The sequence below is a fragment of the Argentina silus genome, assembly GCF_951799395.1.
Source record: "Argentina silus genome assembly, chromosome: 15".
Classification (NCBI taxonomy): domain Eukaryota; kingdom Metazoa; phylum Chordata; class Actinopteri; order Argentiniformes; family Argentinidae; genus Argentina; species Argentina silus.
Genome location: NC_139669.1, coordinates 13,804,018 through 13,826,128, shown reverse-complemented (window position 1 = coordinate 13,826,128; position 22,111 = coordinate 13,804,018). Strand labels below are relative to the sequence as shown.

Sequence of the window (22,111 nt, the reverse complement as noted above, 5' to 3'; positions counted from 1 at the left end):
GGGAAAACAGAGCAAAAGTAGAGAGCCATGGGCAAGCATGAAAACGCCTATTACTTTATAACACAGAGGGAATTTTAAGAAACATTAACAGAGAGGAAGGGAGCGAGGGAGGGGGAAAACAACCCAGGAAAGATCGGAACACGAGATTGGCTGCTTAATTACGAGAGGATTTATTCAATCAGCTGCCTCGCCTCTTAATTAAAGGAACTAATTATGCTATCGAAAGACTTCCTCACCGTGCCACCAAAAGTGGGTCGGCCAGCGTGCCGCCACCACCCCCCCAACCCCCCCTGCACGGCGAAGGTGATGACCTTGCGATAACCTGTGTGTTCATCAGTCAAATTACTGTCCCCGGTAATGGTAGTGCCAAAGCACTGGAACACTGGGGCCAGCTAATCTGTATTCAAATTACACGCCACCAAACAGTGAGGTGCTCTCCTGGGCTATAACTCAGCTGGGCTGTGAGCTGTAAGGAGAGAGCTTGCCGATCCCTTGGACCCACACCCCCCTCGCGTCCCCTCCACCACCACCACCACAACATTATCATACATTTCCCAGGTGTGCGACAGGACTACTGCAGGGAGCCTGATATTGAAAATATTAATCAAAGGCAACCCCACACCGGCTTAATGGTCAATTTGAATTAATTAATTGCCAGGGCGTGGGAAGGAGAGGACATTGATTGGTTGAGGCGAGGTGCAGTGCGGGACTGAGTTAAGGCCAAGGGTGAGCCTCTTGAATGGAGAGGTCAGCAACTCTTTTATTCCTAGCATGGGTCAATCTGACCAGACGAAGGCCCCTCTATAATGCTGTGGTATGGTATTTGACCCTCTTATTTAACGCTTTGAACCTCCAATAAAAGTAATTGAAGGATAATATTTATGACTTTGGATACGGTCACCAAGTGAACTGAGAGATTATGGAAATAGTCACTATAAAATAGTAATGGCGTTCAGGTCTGCTTGGCTCACGAGCAGACAAAAAATGCAGGGCATTTGCAGTTGCTCACCAGCAGTTTATGGGTATCATGTTTATCACCATTTCTAGTTGTTCTTCAAACATTACCGATATACAGCACATTTCTTTATAATTGCAGAAATTATTTTTTAAAACTGTGCCAACAGTGACCTCTGGAAGGGTCAGTGCGGGGTTTGTGTGTGTGTATTCAAATGTGGGGCATGAGGTGAGCTTCAGACAGACAGTGTGTTAAACACCTGGTATACTAGATCCGAAGATTGACTTACCATAGCCATTGACCTATGAAAGCAAATGTGGTAGGGCTTGTAAGAGAAAGGAAAGTAATGACATTTTATTTGACATGTAAAGAACCTCATTTGGCTGCGTAATGCAGGTGAATCTACTCATGATTGTTTGGATTGTTTACTCATGATATACCACGCACTTTTGGCATGTTTGATGTCTAAAATGTAGGAAGGACAGTTAACCTCATCTCCAGGCTACTGCGCACAGCGGGCGGAAGTGTCTGGGAACGAGATTAGAGGGATAGTTGATGGCATAATGCTCTTACCTGCTCTCCGAAGTATGTTGACTTGAAAATGAACATTTAGCCTACCTTTGCGGTGGGGGGTGTGGGGCAGGCAGGTGAGGCAGACAGGTGGAACTATGGCGAGTTGCACGTGCCTATATGGACTTGTTTTTAAAGAAATGTACAGTTGTAAATACTGACTGGCTCGCTGCGGTTTCTCGGGTTTACCGGCTTCCAATAAAACGGGTTTTGTTAGTCTACGCGGTATGACCAGGGTTTCTCCTTGGACCTGTTTTGTTTGATGATGATGCTGTGCATCGTCAGTCACGCGCTAGTCAACCTGATTGGCATAAATCACCCGTGCACAGTGCTCAGTAAATCGATCACGTGGTGCACTCAGGAGTTTACTGAAATTGTGCATATTTTCGTTGCCAAATTTTATGCGGCTGCACAAACTTTTACTGCACAAACATTCCACTGAGTCAAAATGCATTCCGGGGTAAGTTTTCCCTAAGACAATGCGGTTGCATTTTCCAAAATTCAAATAAATTATTATATGGTAAATACTCTTTGGTTGAACATCTAAAGTCTACGCCTGTGGCAGAATTTTCGAATTTAGAAACACAGAAAATACAATGCTGAACAATTCTTAATGCCTCTCATCATAGCATTAACAGTGTGTAAACTTCAGTCCTCAAAAGCTTTGCTTTCAATATGTTTACTACCAGGACTATAATATGGGATAGGCCTATAACCTAATCCATTTACAACTGGCATGTCTTGAGGTATTCTTAAATGTGTATACTGTAGGCCTACGCCGCCATCCTATGGACGATGAAATGATCGCACTCATTTACCGCTCAGCTTTTTTTTCTTCCACTAGTAAAAAACACTTCTCAGAGTAAGGCTACTATACTAGCATATAACATGAAACCCATTTTACTATATAAATAATTTATTCAGAAAGTAATATACAACATGGCATGGCAAGTTAAAATATATTCATTTACATAAATACATGGTTGTTTTTTTACAATTCACATGCTATTAAAGTGTGCAGCCGCTGCACAAAAAGCACCAATTTCTTCATAACTGATTTGATGCCAAATTGATGAAGTACCTCCCTTAAATCATCCTAGAGCTCCCTGGTTTACGTAAATTATGATCAACACACAGATAAACATTCAAGTTGACTAGTTCAAATGGATAAACTTCTTTTTAGAGCATCTTTGGTCATTGCAATGAATAACACAATCACAACATAGCACAGTGATATCTTCCCCATTACCTAACTGGATAGTACTATCCAACGCCTGTTTTAGCTAGTCAGCTAGCTATTAGAACATAATTCTAGATCACAATCAAGCACACATCTCTGCAACATATTTTTACCAACAGAAACAATACTGTAATTCATAAATATGACTTAAAAAGTGCTGATTCCAAGCATCTAAATAACCTGATTTGTCTTTTGACTGGAAATAAATAAATAAAAGCATATATACGGGTAGGTAAAATATGCACATTGATAAACACAATACTTGGTATTTTGTCATGGTAAAAAATAATCTTTATAAAGAAAATGTGATGACTTTGTAACTTTAGTAAAAAACAAAACAACTCTATTCTCATCACAGTCGCTAATTTGGCTCTGACAGGTTCTGATGCAGTCCCAGGACTAAAATGTCCTAGCCAGAAACCGTGCAAAGCTGTGGCCAGGGAGCATTTTGTTGTCTACCTGTTATGCATTGATGAATGCATCATCTACGGCTTAATCTATGCCCAAAATGGCAGCCGGATGACCAGCTTCATAGGAGTTCCACTCCAAGAGGCCAGTCAGGTCCAGCCAGTGTCTTTTCCAAAGGTGAGTAAGGATATGGATTGGTCATTGAGAAGGTAAGGATCAGGGCTCTGACTTGGTCAGGCACTGCAGACCGGGGATCTTCCAGCGAGCACCATTGTGCATACGCAGGTCCAGCCACTCCTGTTGAGCCACAGCCAGGTAGGACTCTGGTGGGGTGGTAAACAGCAGCCCAGGGGTCATCGAACCCTCTGCCTGGGTCTGGGCCTGCTGGCACACTGCCTGAATGTCCATGCTATCCAGATTGTTTAGACTGCCACCTGCCTGGTCCACCACATTGGCACTGTTTGGACCTGGTGGGTTGAATAACAAGAGGGAGACAAAGATGTGACTGAAAATAAATGAAATAGGCAGGCAACAAGTACCACAAGAGTCTTGTCAATAATGTCTCATCCCCTTACCAGAAATGTATCAATTGAAAAATGCAACTTTTATGGTAATTTTATTGGTAAGAGCTGTTTTCCTGAGTTGGAATATCAGTCTTTATCAAGTTTTTCTTTAAGCCTAGCTTTTTATGAGCCTAGCTAAGCATTTAGCTCATTTTGAATTTAGCATCTCTGGATGGTGTGTTTACATGGTGCCCCCTGGTGGGCACTCACAGCATCGTCTGAAGGGATCCCAACCTCGCGAGGGCATGTACGGCTTGGCTATGGGCTGCTGCAGCAGACACACAATGGCGCTGTCCACTTGGTGGAAGACCCGGAGGGACAGCAGCCGCTGGAGGATCTCCTCTGATAGGCTGTACTCCTCTGAGCGAATCAGGTCCCGGATCACGTCAAAGTCCTGTTTCAGCTGCAGAGCCCCCTGGACACTGCAGAGAGAGGAAATAACAGGGGGGTTGGTGTGTGTGTGTGTGTGTGTGTGTGTGTGTGTATGTGTGAGTGTGAGTGAGTAATTATGTATGCATACATGCTCTTCACTCCCCTTTGTAATGCTAGGTTGGATTAAGAGAAGCAATACCTGAACTTGATCTTCTGTTTTAGGATGTGCTCCATCCAGGCCTCCATGAAGGCAGTCATGGCCTCAGTCAGAGCAGGGATGCAGGCCTCTTCAGGCAGTGACTGCGCCCCCTCCAGCACCTGGCCAATCACACTCTGAGCTGCCGAGGCTGCATAATCACTGCGGTTGCCAGGAAACACTACAGATACAACACACATTCAGGAAATGTTTACAATACCTACAGTATATAACTCATTATGGGAACATAGTTTTCAGTAATACAAGTACAGTCTGCCGTCTCTTTACAGAGTCACTTACCTGTTTTGTAGTTCACTTTCCAGTGCTTTGCTGAGGGCATAGTTTGCTCAAAGATCTCCACAGACATCTTCTTACAGTCCATGGAAAAGATTCGCAGCACCAGTTCTGAGAAGACCTGCAATACAGCATGGAGATAATAGAGTACAGAGTAATGAACTCTAATGGATCTTATAGATGGCGGGTGGAACATTCAGCGTAATTGTCTCTCACCTGTAGTTCTGTGACTCCCTGAGTGAGTTGTGCTGCCTGCTGCTTTAGGAGGACATGATGGTGATGATTATGATGATGGTGGTCTCCATCCACACTCAGGGTCTCGGTCTGCTCCAGTAGCCTCTCCACTGACGCTCTTAGCACCTTCAAAGCCCAGAGACAGGACAGGAGGAAGATGTGAAGTGTGTGTGTCAGAAGAGTGATGAGACCAGGAATCGATTGCACGCAGACATTGAGTATATGTGCTGGAGGCTGCAGGCTTAACTGCTACATCAACCTCAGGCCACATACAATGTATAGGCTTCCTCAACAGTTAACCGAAGCCTAGCCTCACCTTGAGGTCCCCCTGGGTGACGAGCAGGAACTTGTTGAGGGACCAGGAGGAGAGGAACTGGTAGGCCTTACTCATGACCCAGATAGTGGAGGTCTGGACAGAGGCTACCGCCCTGCTCAGAGAACCAAGGTGAAGAGACGCTCTGGTCCCAACATTACTGGCTCCTGAGGAGAAAATCCAGGCAAGGTTAACACTGAATTCTGGTGATACAGTAGGTATATGAATTACAAAGGGAAGGGTGGCCCAGGAATACTAACCTGGTTCCAGATCGGGATGTGCTCTGGCCAACTCCTATGACTATCGTTGTGGATAGTCATACGAGTTGCCTACGCACTAACAGTTCTGGGACCAGGCAGCTGGGAAAACTGAACTATAGAGTTTGCAGACTGACCAAGGGTAAAGTACAGTGTGTGAAGTGGAGTTATGGAGGTGGTTTCCAGTGGAAACAGCAGGTATGAAATTGTTGTAGATCTGGTTACCTTGGGCAAGGTAGGCTGAGTTTTGAAGACACTGAAGCACTGTGAGGAGAGGAGGGGAGAGCTGGAGGAGTCGCACCATGGTGGAGGTCATCACCATGCAGTTCTCACGCTCCCCCCCAGGAAGACATTTATCCTTCAGGCCAGAGCCCAGTGACACACACATAACTGCAACAGATGGTGACATATTGTTTATACAGGATAAGTAAGAGAGGAGATAGTACTTTTTGCAAGCAGCAGTCAACATTATTATAATTAGTCATACACTACCTTATGCAGGTAGTAAATTATTATAAAAATTACATTATATTTGGTATATGTTTGTATTATGAATTCCAATCTGTGGCTGTTGCCTAAAGACTGTATTGCAGAAACTGACCGTCATCCCAATGCCTGAAGGCTGTGTTGGACAGGAGCTGTACACAGAAGTCATCAACTACATCTCTACATTCCTCAGGGATGAGCTCTGGAAGACATGAAATAATTATTCATTTGTTTTTTTCTTCAGTTTTTTTTATTGTATTTAACCTTTATTTCAACCAGGTAGTTAAATTGAGCTCAAATACCTATTTTCCAAAGTCAACCTGGCCACTTTGCACTTTGCCAATAACTGCTGCCAAAAGCTGTACTATGAATGTCCAATGTTGCTCATGTATTTTTTATTGTATGTCTTAATCTAGCCTTTCTATTTATTATCCTATGCACTTTCTTGCTGTACTGAAAGCAAATAGCAACTTCAGTTGTGTGGCAATTAAATAATATTTAATCCCAACTACAAAGGTTGGGTGTCTTACCTGCTCTACAGACATGGTTGATCAACATTACAAGCTGGAGAACCATTTGGTCATTCCACTGGTTAACGCTTCCCAGAGGATCTGTCTGCGGTGGTTGGTGGAAGCGATGGATGAGGGCTTTGCCAAACTCTCTCCACAGCAGGCCCCGATAATGACTAAACAGCTCCACACACGCCCCAGACTGGCTAACATCCAGCCACTGAACCGACTTGGGTCTTCTCAAGTCCTGCCTGGCCTCCTCTGTGGGCTGGGCCTCTCCTGAGTCACTGCCCCATGTTGATGGGCAGTCCTCTGGGGTGCTGATCCGCTCCGGCCTGGGCCTGTTGGGGATGTGTGGAGCCAGCAGGTCTGTAGACGACACCAAGGCCTGGAAGAGGATGTCCAGAGACTTCCTGTCCTGACGGATGAATGCTGCAAAGGGGAGGTCAGAGGGCCAATGAGAGGACCTTTCCAGCTTATTTTCACCTGCACTGGGCCCTGGGAGAGTCTCTAGCGTGGGCCTATCAGGACTGCGCTGTGAGAGGTGGAGAGAGGGGAGCAGGGGGAATAGCAGTTCTAGTTGCTCCCAGGTAGGCGCTGGGGCTCCTGTGTGTGGAGCCTGGGAGTGGAGGTAGCTCTGTTGGGATGCCCATTGGTGGAGCTGCTCTGCCACCATCTGCCCCCTGTGCACGGCCAGGATCCTCATCAGCTCAACCACAGGGAAGGGTGCAGGGAGGCACCCCCTCCTGGTGTTAGGCCTCCCTGTCAGCACAGCCCAATCGGACAGTAGCAGGGCCTGAGTTTTCCACAGGGAGTCTCTGTGTTGAAATCTCTGCTCATCCAGCACCTGGTTGAACACCTCAGCACCCGCCAGCAGGTCCTCTAAGGCATCTTTAGGCACCCTAGCTAGCTGGGCTGAGGCTAGAATGGAGAGGGCTGCATAGATACAGCGCTCCATCTGAACCAGAGCCTGCAGGCCCAGCAGTCTCAGTGTCCGCCGCATGACAGCCAGGGTCTCCGTTCTCTGGAACAGAACAGTTCGCAGGTAAACATCAGACCGGGCTTTGGCACATAGCGCATCCCAATGGCTTACATGGATTCGTAGCTCCTGGCACAGGCCCCCCATCCCAAAGCTCCAGGCAGAGTTGGGTCGCTCCGAGGCCCGACTTCTGTCAGAGAGCGTGCCTAGCTCCCTCTCTAGCAGGCTCGTCAGTTTGGCAACGTATACAGTGGCGACTCTGATGCGCCGGGCATACTCATGGAGGAAGAGGAGCTGAGCCCGCTGCTCTAACAGGTGCTGCAGCTGCCCATAGTGCTGGCTGAGGGTGGCAGCCGGTGGGTGGTGGTAAACACTGCCCTCCATAGAAAAGCCCCTAGCACAGCCCTGCAACTGGCACATCCGTGGTCCCCGCACCACCTGGCACTGTGGACTCAGTCCAAGCATGCCCTGCTCCAGCCGCTGCAGCCTCCTGGAGGACCGAGAGGTCAGGTTCTGGCACGCCACAAACGTATCCTGGTTCTCAAAGTCCCAGCTCTCATCGCTTTTCTGCCTCATCAGCCACTTGAGGCTGGGGTTGAAGCGTGTCCTCAGTAGGGCCTCTGCCTTCTGCAGAGACTTGGTGAAGGAGCTCTGGGACCAGGAAGCTAAAGGGAACATGGGTAAATAGCATTGTAATCCATATAAACATTCGCTTTTTTATTACGTAGCTTAGGTGTTAACTATCAATATTTGATTAAGAAAAAAACTAAAGGGGATTAAGAAGTTGCCCACATCATACCATCAAGTTTGTCTTTTGAAAGGAGGTCCTCATACAGTGCTTCTGACCAAGCATTTGGTCTATTCTGAAATAGGACGGTTCAGATTTAAAAAAATATATACATGATTTATAACCTAGTCAAGATTTATCATTTTCATGTTGACTGCAAAACACTAATGCCTACTGGATACCTGAGGATGAGGGTCACTGAAACTGACCTGTTCTTCTTCAGTAGTGTGAAGTTCAGTGTTTTCATTCAAAGGTGATGTCTCTGCTTTATCTGGATAGAGACAAAAAGTAGTATCAAACCTATAATTCTATAGCTTTCCCCCCAAAAAAATAATACAGTGGTTTTCTTTGCAAAGGACAAGTTGTAGTATAGAATACATTTTGGAAATTCAATACTAATATTGAGGTAGTTCGATTTTGAGCCCATAGTTTGTTACCTGTAGCCTGGTCAGAGCCTCCCTGCCCATCTGTAACCAATGCAGGCCCATTCTTCTGGGTCTCCTGAGGGTTGCAGGAACTCTGAGCCATGTGCAAACACCAGCACACTCAAAGACTTCTGTTCCAAAATGGTTCACATTGCTGTTGAAAATAAAATGCAATACTAGCTTACTCATCAAACAGCTATTGTTGACTGTGTATGAAAATATAATGGTAAAGGGATGCCTCCCAACAATCAGTCGGCTCATCATCAAAGCTGTCACCTCCTTCCTCTCAACTTGTAATGTCCCCTCTGCTCTAAAGCTTGCTGGCGTCACCCCCATACTTAAAAAACCTGTACTGGATATGGGTAAGTATTATAATACCACCCTGCCCCTCCGCGAAACATGCATTTGGCGCACAGCAAAGAGGGATGACAACTTGAATTTATTCAGGAATGCATAAAGTCAAACCAGGCGCAAATGTAGCTGAAACCAACAGTTAATTTAATTGTTAACTAACTGAGAAAGGAACCGGATTTAAAAGGATCATGTCACTCAAGGTAGCATTTTAGGAATACTATCTCCACAGATGAGGACTGCCTGAACTGGAGTCTAAATCGTTTGTTTCATTATGACACTTGACTTGTAACATAGCTAGGTAGGTAAGCCTTAAGCTGTGAGATCAGATAACGCAGTATGAGGTCTAGCTAGCTTTACTTGGTCGATGTTGTTCTGTGACATCGTTATTAACGACACTAGATATGTTTTCACAGAAAGCAAGTAATATCTCTACCCAACAATAGGCCAGTGAATTCAGGTTGTGCTAGCCTCAATGTGTGACTTGACGTACTACTTTTTACATGAGGATATTTGTAGACGTCAACAACATCCACAAGTAATAAGTATTATGTCTAGTAACAAATTGGGGCTACTAGGCTGCTAGCGAGCAAAGCATTTCAGATTCAGCGGCTAAGTAGCTACCTACCTGGTTGACTGGCTAGCATTAAAAACAGGCGCTAGTTTAACGTTACCTGTGAAATCTATGACAATGTCCAAAGTAACGAAACCCATGGTCAAGTCTTCTTGATGACAAGTCCCGTTCGCTAGCAGGTTAAATTGACAACATTCTTCTTTTAGTGATCCATCATTCTCTTCTTAGCTAACTAATAATTTCGTTCGGCTGTCAAGTTCTTGGTGAAATGTAGCATCCATTGCTAGCTATGTAGAAGTCTTCATCGAACTTCAAGATCTCCAGCTACCTGATTGACGTCCATGCTTGGTACTCACACTTGCTGAGATTACTAGCTAACTGCAATCAACTGTTATCGACGTATTATTAGCCAAAACTATGTTGGGCTATAATCCTTTTGTAGTGCTAATGAAATAATCAGGCATGGTCCATTAATAGCACAGCTAGCAAGCTAACATGAGACTCACAAGCAGCCAATGAAAAGAGCGCGTCCCTTGTTGTTATGGTTAATAAAGGGGCGGCGTCAGGTTGTGTGTTGTCACTGCACTCCTTAAACGAAATATTCTAAAATCTGTTTACTGTCAAATAAATCAAGATTGCAAAAATGTTGTATTGCTCACTCTATCCAAGTATCATGGTATGAAAGAGAGCTGGCTTTTTCAGCTGATTCACAACTACAACAAAATGACTAGTGAGAACAAAACAAATTACAATTACATAAAAGTATAACTTACAACATCACTATAATTCCAGTTTATTTATTTATTTATTTATTTCACAAGACACCTATAAAAATCCAATGTCATCATTATAAGCCTGGCAAAAATACTAAGAAAATATACAGTACGACATTGTATTCCAAAACAACTTTAAAACAACTCCCAAAAAGTACTCAAATGAATTACATTTCAAGACAATGTTTTCTTATACAAGGCATGAACAATTATAAAATGTGATGCAAGCATCCATTTAACAACTTTTAAGAAAGATTCAATAACTATATACAGTTCAATTCAGTCACTGACCGATTTGAATTCAAAAGTATGAACAATTTGTCCTTGAAGTCATGTAATTTATTTTTGCCAGATCTTTCCATTTCAGTGATAGCCATGGAGCCCATCCTCAAACACCAGACAAAGGTGTGAATTCTTAACCAAGCCCTCAAACCTACTACCTAGGTACAGCTGTAAATCTACAGTATATCTAAATCTGTACCGGTGAAGCAATATGGTAATTGATTCACCAATTGCCTTCTGATAGGCTAGGTGGGAATCCAGTCATCCATCCGATCACTTCAGATCTACAGGAGTACCTAGTGTTTCAGGGGACTATGGATTGATTCAGAATTCAGCGAGTGTCCCTGAGGCATGTCTCTTTACCACAATCTGCTTTCAACCAGACATCACTGGTTCAGTGGTGGAAGAATCCATGGTGTAGGCAGACAATATTACAGGACTTCAACAACCTTCTACTGTCTACTGTTGAGGACAGTTATGCCATGTCGGGGTCCACTGATGGATCCGTTTTCATCATCTTGCTGGGGGTCCCTGAGCAAGAGTCCTACAACAGAAAAAATAATGCTAAATTATTTAAGATAAATAGATGACTTGTAGAGACCTATGAAAAACATAACTACAACTCATCTAAACTTCACTAAAACACATTTGATCATAAACCAAAGCATTGAGGTTTAGATAAAGAACTCACCGCTTGAGATGCAGATGCCTTGCTGACTTTGGAATTCTGTGCATTTGAGTCTGAGTCTGTTGGAAAGTCCAGCTCAATGTCCATGACATCATCGAAGTTGATCTCCTCTCTAAATGGATTAATGAAATCAAGACAAATTGCATTTAAAAATGTTACTCTTGAATAGGTCCTGTGTGACAAACAAAATGATTCACTTTCATGGGGATTCAGCCAATTGCATTGGATAGGGTGATGAACCCATCACTTCAAAGCATTTACAAATGAAGTTAGTGACTACAAACATTTAGAACATGTAAAGTGCCAATATATGAAAGGGACTTACATGGCCTGCAGGTCACTGCCCTCCTGAGCAGGGGGGTCCCACGCATGAAGCTTTACCTTCCACAGCTTGATCTGCTGGTCCCAGGAGCGCCTGCTGTACTTCTTGAACTTGTTGGGAGTTCTGGGATGAACTCCTGACTGCCTCAGGTGTCTAAAGAAATGATGGACAGTAATTAGTTGAAGATTAACCTCTGCTGTAATTGTATGTTTAAACATAAGATGATCAAATACATTATCCCCTGTCATAACTGCAGTTCACATGAACAAAAGATGCTCAGGAATAATTAAAACAAACATCTTGAGTTATACAAGAGACCCACATTCAAAGTCTTAGACTCACTTGGGCACTTCCTTGATGTATCTGTCGTAAGCGAGTGTATTCTTGCCATAGTTGATCTGTTTCTGTCTCCTCATCAGGACTCCCTCATCCGTCTCCATCTCCCCTGGGACTGGGGAGGATGATTCTCTGGATTCTTCGCTGAGGAGGCAGGCCAAACAAATTAGCGAAGGAATGAATAAATAAGTGCATGCATGTTAGATAAACAGTGTACAAGACATCATTAATCAAACATACCTTCCAGAAGAGGTCTTTCGCTCTCTTTGGCTAAACTCTGCTGCCAGTATCCTCCTCCTGTAACTAAATGAAAAAAGGCCTAATTTAAACATTTTATAGCGACAAAGTAGTGAAATGTTGTTAGGCTAATCAAGGCACATTTGTGTTTGAACTGCTCTAATGTCACTTGCGTGTTCAAGTTTCCTCCAGGTCATTAGAGTGATAGCTTATACTACTGATTCTCCACAATTAGTGACAAAGGAAGGGCACTGACCGTTGCATATCATTGCGGACACTTGAGCGCATCTCACTATCCTCCACTTCACTGCTCCAGTCCTGGCACCTGGAAACAGGACCATCACTCTCAGGAGTGGTAAAGCTGAAAGAAAAATACAAGGTTGAGTGCCTCTATAAAATATTAGATTTCTTTCTATATATATATATATATATATTAGATTTCTTTCTTTGCATGTATGTATTTCTTTCTTATATATATCAGACCAAGGACAAGAAGTTAGCTAGAGTGAGCGACATGTAGCCAAGTAAACATGTCGTACCAAGGAAGCTCAGTTCAAACAATTAGCACCATTTTGTCTAAATCTATGGGAAATGCCATAATTTCATTGTTAACTCGTAAAGTACCATATTACACACCATTCATTGTTTAAGCACCACTTTGGGTTTCTTGTCTATAGATTGCATAGAAAAATCACAGAAATGACAGTGAAAAATAAGGCAATTCATCAGCAGAATAATCAGCCTGTTGTTTTAATAGGCTGACAGCCATAATACTTAAATGAAAATTGCAGCTACAACTTGAAAAGGAGAAACATACCACTTCTCATAAACCTTTAGTCTAACCCATCTTTGTTCAGGGTGACAGGAACATTTGCATTTCAGCCATTTGGCCAGTCTATTGTTCTCACAAGCTGTCCTCATTCACAAGCTTCCTTCATGTTTGGCTGTCTAGGGCTTCACAGCAGATTGCCTGAAATAAAATGTGTTAAATCTGAGACATCTTACCTCACAGGTCTACTGTCAGTGTGTTTGTGGTTACTCTTCTTCAGATCATGGGTCGTATCCAAGTCCTCCTGTGACCTTAAACTGCCATCAGCTCCACGTTTTCGGCAATGGGAATACCTTGAAGGGCCTTTATTCCTACAGCCAATGATATACGGAACACAAACGACTGAATTCATGATGTTGACTTGGTGCAGTGTTGGAGTAGCACAAAACAGATACAATTATAGATTCTGAACACATATGGTGGAGACAATGTGTGTGAGACTCAAATGCATCCTGTTGACTAGGTGAGATCTTACCATAGAAGATCTGCTATATCTATAGTAGCTAGCTAAACAATTTGCCTTCGCAACAACAATGCATGCTGCCGGAACGCCATATCTCTGAGCGCGAAATGGGGGTGTATTGCTGAATAGCAAGCCAGCTAAACCTTGTAGCTAGCGAGTTTGGTGTTACTAGCTGGACACATTGAACAATTCAAATATGTTTACATTCAATTTTATATAGCCGACACTCTAAAAAAAAGACTTTGCTAGATAAGTTCATGCATGGATCGACAGCTGTATAGCCACTGTCAATGAGGGACCCCAAGAACACCCGCTAAAAGGTGGCTAGCTAGCTAGCTGCTAAAAGAATGCTAGTGCAGCAGGTGACTTAAGTCATAAGAACCAAATATCATTGAATTACCAAATGTTTTTGATGTCATAATCTAGTCGGCTGAGGTAAAGACGATAACCCATTACAGGGAAGATAGAAATGTTCGAATAAAGACATTATTTGCCAGACACAGTAGCTAGCTAAGATACTGTTAGCTACTGCTGGAACTAGAAACCGCGAACTGTGACAACACCGCGTCCGAGTTCGCGGGAGAAGACGGCGGGCGCGAGAGAGAGAAAGTGGAATGCAAAATACTTTCAGAAATAACTTATCAATGTATGTTCAGAGCCACGTAAATGCCAACTCACCTATTTTCATCGCCGCTATAGTCACCTTCGGTGCGTCTAGTTGTGTGCCGATAAGACATTTTCTTCTGTTGACAGAGCTGGGAAAGTAGTCGTTTACTTCGGAGGACTGGCTCTGAATGACTGATTCAATGCTGCGCGCCAAGAGGATCGCGCTTCCTTAGCGTCAACATTCTTGTCATATGATAAAAGGGGGAGGGACTTGTGGATGATCTGCAGCTGCTTACAAAACTGTTACCTTCTGCGGGGCTAAAGAATGCCCGTCAGGTCCTTCCATATTTAATAGATTCTAGTAACAATGTAGCCTACATGAATTCATGTCAATGGTTAATGAAATTCAAAACAAGGACATGCGCATGTTTGATTGATACACATTTTAATTGTCATCACCTCATTCATTCCAATGTTTTCTGGCCATTATCCAGCATTTGTAACCTTGTTTTGTACTCAGGTTCATTAAATCACTCTGTTGACCAGCAGCCAGTGGTAAGAAAATTGGCACATACGATATCCCCCAGATTTTCAACCAAAGTGCCAAAGCCAATTTCTAATAAAGGTAAAATAGACTTATTGTCAAATGAGGTAGATGGCGATTTAATATACCACGCCCCAAATAGTCAGATTCCCCCATTTCATCCTGAGCAGACCGCTTCAGTTCATACTTGACAGTTTCTATATTGCATAACAGAGACATGGAAGGTACAGTATGATAACCAAAGGTAAAACATGTTTCTGTAACAGTAGTCTTGAAATAGATAGAGAAAATTAAATTAAACAATATGATTATTTGTTGTACCAACATTTCCAACCCCAAGTAAAAATCAATTGAATTTTGGATGTATGACATATAGGCCTAGCTCTTCTAGAGGCTAATTTGAGGCGCATAGCTCAATCTCTTCCCTCTAATCAGGTAAGAGTCCATGTTGTAGACATGTTCCAAGAGAAAAACAAGTTGATGGACACACATTTATGAACAACATAGTTGAAACAAAACTACAATACACCAAGGTTTCTCAAGGGGGGAATAGCAAAGAGCAAACAACACCAATGATGTAAAAGAGACAGGCACATTTCGAAAAGCATCTCTAAGGAAATCTGATGCGCATAGCAGCAGCCAGCAGACTTCTATGCGCTTCCTTGAAATAGACTGAGAAAAAGATGCCTGATGTTGACTGATCAGTGAACAATGCAGACATCGAGGATGCAGAACTTGGCCCTACAAGTGGGGCAAGGCACTCTGCTGCCTAACCAGGTCTCTGGTTGCTGCTGGTCCTGGCGGCTAGCGAACCACTTCCCCATACAGGTGAGGCACCACATGGGTCTGCAGTAGCACTGCTGGCACTCCCCTTCCCCCTCCCCTTCCTCCAGGCACAGCCGCAGCAGTTTGGTGTTGGCTGGTACCTGCATGCAGCCAATGCAGGGCTCCAGCTCCTATAGGAACAGAGGGAGAGGTAGAGAGCAGCTAAGGATAAGCCTTCCATTCAACAGAGCAGAGGAGCAAGGTTCTCCTCATCACTTACATCCTTAACTCTCCTGCCCTCTGATATTTCAGAAATGTCAGATTTCACACAGACATACAGAGTTAGAGGTCAATTTGCACCTTGGAACCAGACTGATTTTTGCTTTGTTGAAATGCTGATGAAGCAAAATCCTGTCTGGTGTCAGGCAACAGAGAACCATGTAGGGGTTACGAGGGTGATTTTCATTGAGTGTTGTATTGACTGCGTGGTTCACCTGTCCACTGGTCAACTGGTAGATTTGGTTCAGTGCCACCTGGGATTTGAATGTTTCCAAGAATAGGTCACTCATAGTCTGGTGGATGACCACGTTGGCAGCATTCCTGATTGGTGCATGCAGTTTCTCTCGTAGCTCAGCATACTCAGTTGAGTTGAGCCTAAACAGAGGGACATACAAACTTAACAAAATGGCATTATGGCAAAGAAAAGCCATAGCTAGGCCTATATTTTAATGCCTTAGTTTTGAGGTAATAATGTACTCCCCAAAACATCTCAATTGAAATGTAAAATGTAAAAATGTGAATGACCAAACTATACAACTGGTGTTATTGTACCTTATGTCAAAGGCCTTGACACTGGGGTTAATGCTGGCCACCCAGAGAGTCAGAATTTGCACAGGAGTGGCTGAGTCGGGTGAAAGCTGATGTTGCCTTGAGTCTGTGACAGTAAGGTGAGTGTCTTGCTGCAATGCAATATGCACATAATAGGTAGTGACTTTCATAATCCATGTGTCTGTGATGATCACCCGTGCACCAGGAGCTCCTGTAGCAAACTTGTCAATGCGACGAAATTCTGTGTTGACAGAAGAAGCAACTGCTCCCCAGCCGGACTGTGGCAATGCATGGGCTTTGAGGTTCTTTGAAATAGGATGATTTCCCCATTTGTGTCGAGACCAATAAATTACCAGCATCCAGCTGAGGAGCTGCAGAACCACAGACAGCATAAAGAAAGCCCTCCATCCATCACTGACTAAGTGGACATAGCTGAGGTTTTTCTCTGGTGCAGCTATGCACATTCCCATGTAGTACCCTGTTGGGACACAAGACATATTGTTAGTTGGCTGTATCTTCAATCAATGTACTTTGTTTGAATTATGTGGTTAGAGACGGATTGAATATGACAAGACAATTCATAGAATTATCACTTTACATGACAGTGGTTCACTATGTGTGTGCCAATGTTACTGGGCTAGGTGCATTTATTATCTTGCAGCGTATATATATGCCTAGAACAGTACTAGCTAGCCAGCTAACTAGCTAACTTACCAAGAGGCAAAGTTGAATGAACCAGTAAAGTGACACTCGTTCTCCTGACATGATATTGAATAAAACCAATGTCTTCACTCCCGAGCCATCCTGAAAACAGATTTTGCACGGTGAAACCTGCTGATCGAAATTCATTAGGCGTGAATACAAAGCAAAACGCAAATACTATGTAGGCCAAAGTAAATGTTACTTCTGGGCGATCCATATTAACTTGGTGCCAGTAACATCTATGTTCGCAAGTTAATGTTTATTTCAGATAGCTGGAACAAAAATGAACCTGGCCAGAATCAACATAAAGAATGACAACTTCCGGTGCCACGACTATCCCTTCTCTTCCACGACACTATCTTCTTTTTCAAAATAAAAGACTCTGGTTGTTTTAGCTTCACATCTAGAACATCACTGAGATGCGTTTGTTTTGTGACAATATATGAATAACACAAGTATTATATGTGTTCACATGTGGAAATATTCCTTGTAATGACAAAAAAACACTGCGTAAATAGGCTACAAATCAATTACAAAATTGCAATACCAACATGTTCATTATGTAGGCCTAATACTTCATGGTATTACTACAAAGGCATAAGGATGTAAAGTGTCACCAATGTCTCTGCGACATTGCGACTGTACCATATCAGAACATTTATCCCAACCACAAGGAATTTATAATTTTAGTATCTTGTTCTAGTGTAGCTACAAAATCTTCTCCTTTAGCAGCAATCCTCAAATTACAAATTTGGCAAAGAGGAAATAGTGCCCTAACTGGTGGCTGGCCTAAAGTAATAATAATACAATAATAGTGAAAAAAAATGTGCACTACAATTGTTATAGCGATCTAGCAGTGAGATTAGTGAAACAGTCAAGATCATGTTGGATTTCTGGAGCTCTGTCAGTCCCAGACGTTATATTTCCATGGCTGTTACAGAGCCATTTTTGTATATCCTGCTGAAAACCCACACGTCATGAAAGTTGAATATGAACATGATGCCTGTTTCTAGAATGAATAGTAAATTCTGTATTTCTCCAACAGGTAACATATAATCACATTTTTGGTCAATTAAGAGACGGTTAAGCATACTAGCGTCTCAAGTGAGTTACCAGTGACCAGAGACATTTATGACACAGAAGGTAATGCACTTGCGCTGCGCAGCTTATCACCCCCAATCACCACATGTATCCTCAAGTCAATACTGCTCTTCAAGACAGTACTGGACTGCACTGCTGCTATCACCCACAGAGTGGCAGTAATTAACAATCAATGTTCAGATTAGTTGGAAAGAGGAAACACTTCTTGAAAAAGATATTCCTCCATAAAGTTAAAGCTGAATTTTAACTGAAGACCTTTAAAGAACACTATGAATGACCTCATCTGAGAAGCACAGCAATGGTGCCAGCTGGAAATATTTACTGTTGGGGCCTGGTGGCGGGCTGGCGTCAGCCAGGGCAAAGTACATGCCAGAGGAATTTAATATCAGGAGGAAGCAGCAGGTCGCTGAGCGACTGGCACACTGCCCAGGAACAACTGGAGGCCTTTGTGTTTAAAAAAAAATCCAGTGCTAAAGCCTCTCTGGATCTCTTCACTCGGGGAAAATGTTCTGACAGTAAGGGCTGTATATAGCCTATAGGGTAATTGATGTTTACAAGTTACATATATGACATTTCTACCCAAACATTCTAGCACATGAAAGCTTTCCCTATAGTTCTGGGCTGTGATATGCATCAAATGATTTATCACCTGATATTTAGAGATATAAAATGTTTGTCTGGGTTACTCACAGTTTCATAAACATTAGAAGACACACACACCTATTCTCTCAGTCTATCTGTCTCTTTTTCAGATTGAGAAGAGAGAAAGAGAATGAGAATCATTTATGCTGTAGGTGGCGACATCGTACTGTGACTGTCCTTCAACGACTGCTTCTATTAAGTTAGGGCAAATAATAACCGTATAGGCACGATTCCAGTGGGTGTCGCTATACGAGGCACTTTCTTTGTGTGGTAAGTGGCCTGAGTAATGCAACCCATTGTTATGTATGACAGGCTGCATCATGCTGTATAGGCTACCTGAACGTTTAGGTAGTTTAGGCTACCTGAAAGTTTAATTTAACTCACTGAAACAAGGCAAACTAATTGTCCAGATGAATACATACAGTTAAAGCTTTTGTATTAAATTTGCATTCGGCCTATAGGCATCATTTAAGCAATCCATTCAATGACATTCAGTAGGTTAAGGGTCTGCACACACAAACATTAAGAAGTCACTGGTGCTGCCCAAAATGTTCCACCCACCCATTCCTGCTTTTAGGCTCTTGGGTTTTATAGGCGACATCATGAATAAGTAGGGCTCATGTTAAGTTATGCTTAAAACCTTAATACATACATTTGTACTAATGTATCAACCATAATGGTCATCCTAATTGTATGGTGTTCCATATTAATCTAAAAGGTGCCTATAAAGTGATCAATCGATTGATCAATCAATGTTCATCTGTTATTATTGTCAATGGTTATTACGCACGACGAGAGGTTTTGGGCGGTCTCTCGCTGTGGGCGGCGTGGCGACTTATCTTGCCGACAGGGGCTTCTATGTAAACTGAGGCTAAACAAATACAGATGAACCTCAGCGCACATTCACAAAAAAATGCTGGCAATTTTGGATGGCTCCAGAAGACGCTCGGAATCCACGGGAGCAACACGCGCCTGCACATGCGGTCTATTCTTAATTTATGTTATATATATATAGCAAGCTTGTTGACGAATGTCTCTCGTCGGAATTATTATGTTGCAATCCATAAGGACTCTCAGTACTTTGTTTTATTGATGAAGTTATAATATAATATTTTGTGCTATTGCACAATACTGTATACGATTAGGCTGCAGTTAGTCTATAGCTGCGGTAGCCTACAGTACAGTTGTCGATTTTGTTTTTTTGCAATTTTCTTGAAATGAGGAACCCACATCTGCTCAGCGATGGTTGGAAGACTAGACCTATTAATGGGAAGGATGGACCTGGGAATAAAAAGTATAAAAGAAAAGCTCGGGACCCTAAACATCTCAGCGAAGTAAAAAGTTTCAAACATGATTCAAGAACGGACGACGACTCTATGGGGGAGCTGATGGAAGAGACATTTAGAAACAGTGCCCAAAAAAGACTAGAGGAGCCTTCCACTGATGTGTCCTTGGGGAATTCCATCATTTCATCACCAAACCCAAATACTGCTATTGATATGAGGATAAATGCTGTACCAACAGTAACTGGGAAGCTCGAATCATCACAATCACGGTCTTTATCTGAGCCGACAACCAGAGACACATATCATACAACATTTCCACAGGTTACAAGTTATGACTATCAACAGTCATTTGGGTCTGATCACACATTACAATCGCGGATCGTTCTATGTCAGCGCTCTGAGAGGTCCCTCTCATCAGCCTCCCAGGCGTCGTACAGCAATAACAGCTCGGAGCCGGCGGAATCGCCAAGGAAACGGCTGGGAGAAACGTCTGGCGTCGTCACTGAGATCAAAGCCGTTCAGCAGACACGGAGGCTACTGGCAAATGCCAGAGAGAGGACCCGGGTGCATACCATCAGTGCAGCCTTTGAGGCGCTGAGAAAGCAGGTATTTCCACTGAATTCACTAAACACACAATCTGCACAATGAGCCCTCTTGTGCAGAATGTTAATGCCGAATGAAGAGTCGATAACACCATATGAATTTATGAAAACTGTCAAGGAGTTATCTCGATAAAACACAGATAAAAACTATTTTAAAAGTCAATACATCATGATATACTATAATGATGTAATTGAATGTTAATATTGCTTCCTTAATTTTATATATATATATATATATATATATATATATATATATATATATATAATTGTTTAATATAACAACAGTGAGTGCAATTTGGTGTTGTCGCAGTTATGTGTTATAGAGCAGTAAGCTGCATTTTCCCAAGACAGACAGAGAAGTGCATTATAGATGCATTAGCCCCATATGTGACTATAATGCTGCCGATCACACAGATTCCATAATCCATAAGAGATGTGTCTGTCCAAACAGTGGCATTGTCACTACAGAATGACCTATGATCTAGACCTTGTCTGGCCTCCAAGTGTACCATGGCCCTATTCATGTCAATTCTATGCAATCAAAACATAAGTGAAACCATATCCAAATCTCTCACAATGAGTGAAGGAGAAGAAGGAGTTACTATATTTTGGCTGTCTCTATGTCACAGATGTGTTCTTTCTTTAGTTGTTAGTAAACTTATTTAAAAGTGACATGACATACAGTATCTGAGTCCCCTCCTTGAAAACACAGTCAGTGAAGTTGACGTTGTCAAGTCCTGAAGTCCTTTTGCACTGCGTCATCCGCAGCAGCTGTTTTGGCACATAGATTAACATGGTCAAACACTGACACATGGGACACCATCTGACACCATATACAACAATCTTTCTAAAAAGAGTGTCCCTTATAATTGCAAACCCCAACATTGTTGTTGCCTATACCATCCACTCTTGTTCTGTGCAATGGGCCTCTGACCAACTCTGGCCCCACAGGTGCCCTGCTACTCGTATGGACAGAAGTTGTCAAAGCTGGCTATATTAAGAATCGCCTGCAACTACATCCTGTCGCTGGCTCAGCTTGCAGACCTGGACTACACCCCGGATCACAGCAACGTGAGCTTCAGGGAGTGTGTAGAGCAGTGCACACGCACCCTGCAGGCCGAGGGACGGTCCAAGAAAAGAAAGGTAAGCAGATCTGGGAGGGAGGAGCATGGGGGGTAGGGGGGTGGGTGGTGCAGTTTTTAGGCTACCGTCTGATGATGTTTTTAGATATTAGGAAGGCCTCATTCAGCAATGGCTGCTGTACGTAGAGTGAGCCCTAGAAATGTAGTCGAAGCATCACCTGAGCACACCTTGAGACACCTTGCAGATGCATTTTATAAAGTTTGCTTTAAAGTTCACGGCAGAAGAAGAGCAAACCGCCTGAAGCATCAGTAGATACAGAGAGGGTTGGAGAGAAAAGTAAAATTGACAAACGTGTTTGTTAGAATAGGATATCAACAACATGTTTACATTTTTTTCAGAGCAACAAATACAGTTGCGGGCATAAACAAAGGGAATGTGACAAACTCTTTTGCAGGGTAGTTCTACATCAGTTAAAAGGCATCATCTTACAAGCCCTAACCCACGCAATT

At 43.0% G+C, this 22,111-nt stretch overlaps 4 protein-coding genes across 5 annotated transcripts in view; 1 reads left to right on the top strand and 3 right to left on the bottom strand.

Annotated features, from left to right (window-relative positions):
- Nucleotides 1-3,044: 3,044 nt before the first annotated feature.
- Nucleotides 3,045-9,973, bottom strand: ccdc142 (coiled-coil domain containing 142). 2 transcript variants are annotated; one of them, XM_083685771.1, is made up of 13 exons: nt 9,614-9,973; nt 8,601-8,742; nt 8,373-8,434; nt 8,176-8,239; nt 6,419-8,041; nt 6,004-6,090; nt 5,628-5,792; nt 5,149-5,312; nt 4,815-4,958; nt 4,605-4,719; nt 4,308-4,485; nt 3,947-4,158; nt 3,045-3,640 (listed from the first exon to the last, which is right to left on the bottom strand). In XM_083685771.1, exons 2-13 carry the CDS (start codon nt 8,689-8,691, stop codon nt 3,390-3,392), a joined length of 3,156 nt encoding a protein of 1,051 aa, XP_083541897.1. In that variant the 5' UTR covers nt 8,692-8,742; nt 9,614-9,973; the 3' UTR covers nt 3,045-3,389. The 2 variants fall into 2 exon arrangements, with proteins under 2 accessions (XP_083541897.1, XP_083541898.1); XM_083685772.1 differs by having other exon boundaries at nt 3,971-4,158.
- Nucleotides 9,974-10,299: 326 nt separating this feature from the next.
- Nucleotides 10,300-14,236, bottom strand: slbp (stem-loop histone mRNA binding protein). The gene is made up of 8 exons (XM_083685873.1): nt 14,122-14,236; nt 13,157-13,291; nt 12,408-12,512; nt 12,155-12,217; nt 11,921-12,058; nt 11,582-11,731; nt 11,260-11,368; nt 10,300-11,112 (listed from the first exon to the last, which is right to left on the bottom strand). Exons 1-8 carry the CDS (start codon nt 14,178-14,180, stop codon nt 11,044-11,046), a joined length of 828 nt encoding a protein of 275 aa, XP_083541999.1. The 5' UTR covers nt 14,181-14,236; the 3' UTR covers nt 10,300-11,043.
- A 256-nt stretch (nt 14,237-14,492) lies between these two features.
- tmem129 (transmembrane protein 129, E3 ubiquitin protein ligase) lies at nt 14,493-17,179 on the bottom strand. The gene is made up of 4 exons (XM_083686876.1): nt 16,901-17,179; nt 16,190-16,664; nt 15,853-16,012; nt 14,493-15,549 (listed from the first exon to the last, which is right to left on the bottom strand). Exons 1-4 carry the CDS (start codon nt 17,103-17,105, stop codon nt 15,295-15,297), a joined length of 1,095 nt encoding a protein of 364 aa, XP_083543002.1. The 5' UTR covers nt 17,106-17,179; the 3' UTR covers nt 14,493-15,294.
- Nucleotides 17,180-19,557: 2,378 nt separating this feature from the next.
- atoh8 (atonal bHLH transcription factor 8) overlaps nt 19,558-22,111 on the top strand; it is a 5,896-nt gene continuing 3,342 nt past the window's right edge. The window contains exons 1-2 of the mRNA XM_083686216.1: nt 19,558-20,523; nt 21,471-21,662. Coding sequence (XP_083542342.1) covers nt 19,849-20,523; nt 21,471-21,662 — 867 coding nt within the window. The 5' untranslated portion in view covers nt 19,558-19,848. The remainder of the gene's footprint in view (nt 20,524-21,470; nt 21,663-22,111) is intronic.

Coding starts and splice junctions, on each gene's coding strand:
- slbp (XM_083685873.1), bottom strand. CDS start 14,180: ATGTCTTATCGGCACACAACTAGACGCACCGAAGGTGACTATAGCGGC. Junction 11,732..11,920: donor TACATCAAGGAAGTGCCCAA/GTGAGTCTAAGA, acceptor TCATTTCTTTAG/ACACCTGAGGCAGTCAGGAG. Junction 11,113..11,259: donor AGGCATCTGCATCTCAAGCG/GTGAGTTCTTTA, acceptor TTTCTGTTGTAG/GACTCTTGCTCAGGGACCCC.
- tmem129 (XM_083686876.1), bottom strand. CDS start 17,105: ATGGATCGCCCAGAAGTAACATTTACTTTGGCCTACATAGTATTTGCG. Junction 16,665..16,900: donor TCATTCAACTTTGCCTCTTG/GTAAGTTAGCTA, acceptor GTGTCCCAACAG/GGTACTACATGGGAATGTGC. Junction 15,550..15,852: donor ACCAGTTGACCAGTGGACAG/GTGAACCACGCA, acceptor CTGTTCCTATAG/GAGCTGGAGCCCTGCATTGG.
- ccdc142 (XM_083685771.1), bottom strand. CDS start 8,691: ATGGCTCAGAGTTCCTGCAACCCTCAGGAGACCCAGAAGAATGGGCCT. Junction 8,042..8,175: donor TTCAAAAGACAAACTTGATG/GTATGATGTGGG, acceptor TGTTCCCTTTAG/CTTCCTGGTCCCAGAGCTCC. Junction 3,641..3,946: donor GGATCCCTTCAGACGATGCT/GTGAGTGCCCAC, acceptor TCAACCCACCAG/GTCCAAACAGTGCCAATGTG.